This window comes from Tursiops truncatus, chromosome 3 (assembly GCF_011762595.2).
Source record: "Tursiops truncatus isolate mTurTru1 chromosome 3, mTurTru1.mat.Y, whole genome shotgun sequence".
NCBI lineage: Eukaryota > Metazoa > Chordata > Mammalia > Artiodactyla > Delphinidae > Tursiops > Tursiops truncatus.
Window position 1 is genome coordinate 135,880,374 of NC_047036.1, and position 8,122 is coordinate 135,888,495.

At 37.8% G+C, this 8,122-nt stretch overlaps 1 protein-coding gene across 10 annotated transcripts in view; it reads right to left on the bottom strand.

Moving 5' to 3' along the window:
• Nucleotides 1-1,805: 1,805 nt before the first annotated feature.
• The window catches only part of PWWP2A (PWWP domain containing 2A), a 33,165-nt gene continuing 26,848 nt past the window's right edge, over nucleotides 1,806-8,122 (bottom strand). For 5 of the 10 annotated variants that reach the window (XM_019945243.3, XM_019945245.2, XM_019945244.3 and 2 more), the window contains exon 3: nucleotides 1,806-4,025. Coding sequence is in view for 3 of the 10 variants with exons in the window: in XM_019945245.2 (XP_019800804.1) it covers nucleotides 4,012-4,025 (14 nt within the window). In the remaining 7 variants the exon portion in view is untranslated. Of the gene's footprint in view, nucleotides 4,026-6,499; nucleotides 6,620-8,122 lie in introns of those variants that run through there. The other 5 variants (XR_002178396.3, XR_004525937.2, XM_019945242.3 and 2 more) reach the window with 3 other exon arrangements.

Below are 8,122 nucleotides of genomic sequence, written 5' to 3' on the forward strand. Positions count from 1 at the left end.
TTGTAAAGTTGCTTTGTGTCTCACTGAAGCCCCTGGCTGTGCCTTCCTAGGGCAGTGACACATCAGGCTCCCCTTTACCTCAGGGCCCTTCCCATTTCGGAATTCACTCACCTCCTTTAGATCACAGGTTTGAGTGGTCTGCTCAGTGTCCAAAGGAGTCAGGCACTGAGCACAGACAGAGTTCAGAAACGTAAGATGATAGAAGATTTCACTCGGGGAAGAAGGTTCCCTGATGTTGCCCATGTTTTTGGCCTTGGCTGAGTAGGAACTAAAGAGCTAGTTGAGTGAGACACTTATTTTCCATACCCCATTTTGGCCAGTGTGGCCACTAAGTGATTCTTCTGTTGGTAAGGTAACTGATAGAACTAAGATTAGAGTCCATGTCTCTACCTTAGACTAAATAAAGCAAGTTATTCAGATAAAAGCGTCATCATAATATCACCCACTCTCTTTCCCTCCTTTATGTTAGAAAGTTGCTTCTACAAATGGGCTTCAGGAGGGAATGAAGAAAGGTCTAACCCTAGAAGTATTAACTCTCCAGGTCAGTGACCTAGCATTGGGTTTGGCCAGCTCTTTCTTTCTCGGGCACAGGATGCCTTCCTTAGTGGTATTCTCTTTCATCCCAGGGTCATTGCCTTCTTGATATCAAAGGAGTTAGGCCGTGAAATTTTTTTGTGAGTAAGGCAAGATTTGGCAGGATGCTCATCACTAGAAGAAAGTATGCTTAAAAAACACATAGTATGCTCTATTCAAAGCTCTGAGGGAAGACTCATTACTTGAAAGAGTAGAGACGAGCTGTCAGGTATAAAAGCAAGAAAACGGCTAACTTTTACGTGCAGTGACACGCCCAGCGTGTGCAGGGAGACACTGATACAGCCTTAACGTGATTTGAGGGCATGGATCTAAATTATGCTGTTATCTGAAGACAGCACCCAAAGTTGCTATCTGTGGCTTTTGTTACTCATTCCCTCTATCTTGTAGGAGTTGTATCTATAAATATACTGACATGTATACAAGATGGTTAGGAATGGTATTGCAGGGGGTCTCTTCTAAGGCCTTCCCAGATAATATGCACATGACTTGTTTACCTTCCCTGGTTCTCTCGTTCCATTTTCATTTGTGGGAAACATGAGGGGAAAAAAAAGATATTAACGGAGCCAGATTTCAGTGGCCTCCTTCTTATGCTCATTTAGATAAACTGAAATGGGAGAATGTTTGCGATTAAAGACTCCATGATACTCTGGAATAACAGGCAGCCTTCTAAAGGATAGCTTTACTCAAATGGGGAAAGAAAAAAAAAAAACGTACACTGACTGAAGTTTCTGGGTCAGCCCTAAAAAATCTCAACTGTCTGGTAGGTATCAAGAGGCTAATTTTTCCTGACAACTGAGTGTTTCTGGTCAAACGCTTGACCTAATGTTGGATGTACTGGGCTTTTAAAGAAGTAACCATTTATCCATAAGGGCAAGGCTAATTAAAATTAGGACAAGCCCAGCAGTAGATGTTTGTTTAATTACATCCAACTCTGAATGATGGGTTATTCGTTTCCATCAGAAAAGAAAACAGTAATGTTGGTGCACAGGTTCCTAGTTAAACTATTCTCCTTTCCTCTATCCTCTATCCTCATAAAGACATCCCATTGAATCTCCCAGTGATTAAAAACTACAGGTTGTTCTCCTAAGGAAGCAGTGCTAGTTAAAACAGCTCCCTCAAGGACAAGTGGTTGAATTTTAACAATTTAAAAAATAACCTTTAAAACCTAACTAACTCCTAAAAAGTAAATGAATAGTTTTTAAATAACTAAATTTAAAAAAAAATCAAGACTTTATTGGATAAATGTTGCACAACATTCTTTAACATTTAGGTCTCAGCATAGTTTAGGTGAGAAACAATTTTTGTCATTCAGGTCTACAAAATGAAATAGGCTTGTGAAGATTTGAAATACAGACAAAGGAAGCATGAAGCAAAGCTTAAATATTAAGCAACTAAAGCAGTGAAAGTGAAATAGCAACATGGTATGTCTAGATTTTAAATACCACCAAGTTTCATTTTTAAAAAAAATGAAAATCTGGTTTATAACAAACAAACACCACTGAGAATTGTCTTAAAAAATATTCAGATACTTAAAACCTGATCTCTCCCAGTTCTTTTGCCTTTATATTACTTCTTGGTCATTTCCATCACTCTGCAATTAGAATTTTTGATTACACAAAATCTGCTATGACCTGGGAGTTACCTGATTCTTGAAGTGAGCCTGAAAGGTACTGCTGGGTTACATATCTGAAAGAACAAGAGGGACCCGAGCCTAAGCTCTGGGGCCAGAGAGCAGGGCGCCACTAAAGTGTGCATCATCTTTAGAACGCCCTGCTGCTACAGTTCCTGAGCTTTTTCAGACTTGATCAAATGTGTAATGACTTCATGATCAATGATTTTCCGTAAAGACAATTTCAGAATGCAGTCTAGACTTTTAGTTACTTACAGTGTAATTAGGATTTGCATTAACTGGCTAGAAGCAAGACTGCCTACCTTTTCTTGAGTTGTAAAACAAATCCTAGTCAGGTATAGTAAATATTCTAAAACTCACCCAGAACTTTTTGTTACTCTTGAGTGTGGGGTTAATAAGTAATTCCAAACCTATACTGTAAGATTATGCAAAGCTTGAACACTTGAGCCAAATGCTCAAGTTATGTTGCTTCAAATGCATTTTCTATTTTTCTCCTTTTTTTGTATTAAGTAATCAATATGGATTATCTTTCTGGTTTAAAAAATAAATCAGTATTGCCACTAAAAAACTTCAGGTTTATTATTAAAAGTATGGCACCATCAAATATAAAATGCCTTAAAAATGTAGTACTAACAGGTCCATCTGGTTTTCTCATCAATGTTTTCTCCATTCATTAAAAAAGAAAAATTAAGGTTTTTCATAATATGTATTTTTCATAGACAAGAAGAACATTACCGTCTCCATTAATAAGAATTCATACTTTATGCATGAAAAGTTCACCATCTTTATGCGTCTGTTCCTGCTGCTTGTTCCCCAGGGTCAAGTCCCATCTGACACCTGTGAGGATTTCTTGCACTTAGAAAGAGAGGCTCTCTGTGGAGAGAGGTCAACATCAAAATTCAGATATTATCACCTTTTCTGAACTAGTTCAGAAATCAGTAAGGATAGGGAGAATAGTACAAGCCTTTCCAGCTCAGCAGAATTAAGAACTGGCTCTTAGAGTACATTTTCACTCCAAGATCAACACTAGCCTGATCCACTTTGAGTCAGAATTTGAAAGGTAAGAATGTAGTTATGAAAGTGTGCACAAAATATTAAATACTGGTGGCAAATAAATACATCTTAATATGTTCTAACAAGCAAATGTATATTTAAGATAATATAGCCCTGCTTTACTAAAGATCCAAGTTTTCTTAGTGGGTTGGGGACACTTTGCCATCCTTTTAGTAGGATGTGTTTGTTAGATAATCTTTTCTGTTTCCACTGGCATCCTGAAGGAAACATTGGCCTCGGCATTTGTGACTATTGCTGTTTCATTAGAAGAGCCATTTTAGAAATACCTTTGTTCATATCTGAGCTGATTAAACCTTGGAGAAAGCACAAAGTTTTAATATGAAAAATAATTCAGCATTTCTGTCATCATCTCATGCCTTTCAGGCGTGTCCAAACTGTACTGAGAAGAACTTCATGTTCAAAAGAAGGTACTGTCAGTGATTCTTCACACATAAAATTCAAGAGAGTTCTTTGCGTATTTCACATCACTTTTCTCCTCATCTCATGCATAATTTATTGCAATAGTTTTTTTATAAAATATTCCCCTAATACCTTTTCTTCGGTTTAATATAGCACAATTTGCAAGTGCCCCTTTATAGACTGTTGGTTTTAACCACTGCCTGCATATTTACTTCTTAGTGCAGCTTTAAAAATCTGAGTCTCCAATTTCATTCAGTCCTGATGCTCTGGTGTTCTCTGTCATTGTGGTACAGGTCCATGAAACCAGCAGCCTGCTAATGTCTTTGTGCTGAAATACAGTAAAGAAAAGGAAGAAAATGTAGTTAAGCACAAGTAATTATATAAGAAAAATGATGTCCTTGTTTAAATTAAGCCCTATATAGACTGTGGGATCACACCTGATTTTTTACTTTAAATCAGTTAAACCTGACCCGTGTAGGTTTTTTGAGAAAACAACTTACTGCCACTGTAAACCAGCAGAAGCATTCATGTTCTTTCTGAAGTATATCTGGCCAAATTCCAACACAAATAAAATGGTTTTCACCTTCACGTAATCAATCTGCACTTGAGTGTATTTTTTTAAATACTTTATGAATATTTGCCTAATAAAGGGAATTTTAGCTTTGTTCTTTATGCTGCCATTTCACAAGTAAGTAACAATGTAAAAGTTTGCAAGTCAGCTTCGCCGCTGTGGACTATGAAACGCCAGCAGCCTTCCTCTAGCACAGTCTTAAGAAGCAAATTTATATACAAAACCAGACTATGGAAAAATCAGCTGCAGGTGACACTGTCTACATATGTGCAAGAGCACAACAGAGGGGGGGGTGGAGGGTGCCTCCCCAGAGGTAGACACACACAGCACATCAGAAGGCATCAAGAGCACCATTTTGCTACTGGAAGAGAACTTAGGTACACTGGTTCCATTGACCAGTGTCCCTTGTTACAACAGCAAACCAAGTTATCAGCAGAGGCACTCTGCACCATAACTTCAACAAAAAGCCGGGCTCTGAGCAGAACATTTATAAAGGGCAAGGCTTAGCGAAGTTACTGCCAAGTAGCATGACCAGAATGCCCAACATTACCGACCTCCCTTTGATATCAAGAAGTAGTAGAATCCCACTAAAACGCTCTACAATCCCTGGTTATGCCTCTCAAACCTGGGAGCCTAAGTACCAATAAGAGTTTGAATTCTATAAGAGGTGATCCGTGGAAAGAATAATGATTACTTTTGGTCAAATGTATTTTTAAACCAAAGATATGGTATCTTCAGTGGAATAATAACAGACAAAACAAAAATGCAAAAAGGAAAAAAACCCACCCCCATCCTTCCCAATATTTGACTATGAAACACTTCAAAGTAGATGTATTTCTCATTCTTTGATAGAACTCTTGATCTTGTGTTAACTTTCCAGTGCTGCCATAGTTCATTCACTTATTGGATCAAGGCCTACAAAATAAATTTCACAGGGCATTCTATCACATTTCTTCTCAAGCAATGAAAAATTGCTTCTAGCACACATCAAAACAACAGCAGTCCCTGCTTATTACTAAAGCAACAGAATCATTAACATGATTTTAAAATTTGACACTGAGCTAAGAAAAGTTTTTATTTTCTAAAAGTAAGATATTATATGATCATTAATACTAATAAATTTAGACTCATATGGAAATTTGCAAGTAAACATCCCCATTTTATAAACTGAAAGAGAAGAAAAGGTAAACAGCCAGTTCCATGTACAACTCCATTTCCTTCTGCTTATGACTTTCAATATTTGGCTTCAACCTTAGTGAGGCCTATTCCAGTTGGCAGAAAAGCCAAAGATCAAAGCAGATCTTACTACTACTCCTGTTGGAGGTGCAGAAAATTGAAAATGCTGTTCCCTCAAGGGGTCACCAGGTAGCTACAACTCCTATAGAGCTAAGAGTCCAAAATACCCCAGCCTTAATCTCTGATCCAAACTGTGCCATTCTGACCCAGTTTGCAAATTATAGCTCATACACAATGATACAGTCCAATTACAGCTCTTCACTAGCTTCAAACACCAGAGTTAAATAGCCTTATTTCAAGAAAGCAAAGAAAAGATCCTAAGTTCAAAAAGCAGCACAACAAAAATCCCTAAACCCTTCCTGCCATGTAAGAGCCCCAAATAAGGATTCTGAGCATTATCTAAGGAGGTTTTAACAAATGTACTTAATTACAACTACACCTCAGCATTATCTTTTGCCACCCTCTAAGTTTTGACATGCCTTATGTAAATGACAATGGTTTTGAGGTTGATTTAATTAAGAATATATATATGTTCATATACCGATATACATATATATTCTTTATATTAAGTAATGACTATCTGAGAAGTTAAAGTGATGAGTATAAAAGTGACGAAGAAAGACTGAGAGAGTGAAAAGATAAATCCACTAGTTGACTTTCCATGGAGACTCAGTTGCTACTTGACATAATTCTGCAATCTGACACCCAACTTCTACCACCCTACGAGAAATTCCTCTGGATTTATGGAAGCTCTCAGGAGGCCGGCTCTACCTTTTTTTTTTTTTTTTTAAACACAACAGGTAATATTGACTGAAAGCTATTTTCACTCAATGAAAATTATCACCAACATGAGGTACACCCAGCTACCAAGGTCAGTGAAAACAAAGGAAAAAGAGCTAGTGCATTCTTTTACGTCTAGCCTAATCTACTTTGGGAATGGTAAGTGATGACATGAAGCCCTCTTCACTTTGTGGCAGGGCTTAACACAGACAGACCTGCCCGTTTCACTGTTAACGTCAATGCTCCCAGTCTGAATCCACAGTGGTCTGTCAGACACTGTAAGGGAGCAGCAGCACTCGTCACTGTCTGATGTAATAGCTGCCATTTGTTGAGACCTATGGTAGAAAAAACCAAGTTAACAAAAATAGAGCATTTGAGTTCTTTTTCACCCATTTTACCAAAAAAAAATTTAAAAATAAGACCAAAATTCAGGTGAATTTTTATAATGAATTTATTCTAGATAACTTGCTGGCTTCACACAACGTGAAGCTCTGGTACTAAAGGAAGACTTGAGGTGTGTACACACCAGTCTTGTCCAGGAGAGGGCACTCTCCAGCCCAAGTCAGTTGAGCTGCAAAATGCCTTAAGGCTCATGAAGATGTTGCCCTCCAATGCTAACTCACAATTTAATGCTCCTGACAAAAAATTTTTACTGGCCTAACAATAGCCTAGTGATGGAGTAGTCCTGACCTTCTCAGTATTCAATAAGGGCCAAAGTTGTCATCCCTATCTATATCATATCATTAATGAGCTCAGAGACACCATTTTGAAGAATCACCAAAACTGCCTGAATCCCTCCCCTTTCTCCTTAATGCCAATGGCACCTGTGCATACTATTCAGCACCTGAACTTAGTGAGGTAACACCTACTTGAAATAAGTTTGACAAGGTAAGCTTTCTCTTAGGCTTTCAGAACAGAGACTTCAAATACTAAGCAAATGAAGGATTACTATTTTAAGCCTTATTTTTTATTAACCTATTTGCTTGTTTCCTTACTTTCCCTACTTTAAGTACAGTATAAATAAGAAAAAACTCATCTATCATGTCAGTGTAGGCAACTGTGGGATCACTGATTTAGATAATGTCCAGTCCCTGTAATATTTTTTTAATGCTGAATCAGAAGCAGTAGCTAATCAAAACCTTAAAAAAAAAGGCTTTTCTGACACTGAAAAGGAGAAACTTTATACACCTGATCTGTAAAGAAACATGATTACTTCTGAATTTTAACTCAGAGGAGAACAATTTTCTTAAATGTGGTTTAATAATGAGGTTATTTACCCTTTTGTTCATGGGAAAACTTAAATATACTATTAGCTACAATCCAACAGCTGTCACACAAGAAAACCAGAAATATGAACGCACAAAGAATTCATCTTTTGAACCTCCCCCTCCATGGGTAAAACTTAGGTTTCAACAATCATTCTAAAGAATCTCCTTTTCACTTCTAGGCAAGAGGAGAGTCAAATCAAAGAATGATCTTATTCCTGTGCATTTACCCCTCCAGTGCCCAGAAATGCCGTGTAAAATGGTAACATGCGAGACCCCAGTCCACAGAGCCTGGCCCATGAGTCTTTTGTGCTAATGTTTAAGATGAGTATCCCCTCAATGCTTTTTAGGGTCTCAAGGTTTTTCTTTAGAAACTGACCACACTTGCAGGATCCATGAGGAAGTGCCAGGAAGCCCCAGCAGTGAGGCAGTAAATGGAAGGAGATCCTCATGAAAGGCAGTGATTTCACTGGAAATTACTTGTTTTGTCCTTTAAGAGAAAGCTTACATTCAACAATGGCAACTACTCCTGGGAGGCAGCAGAGATATAAAGGGGCAAATCAGAACACGGTA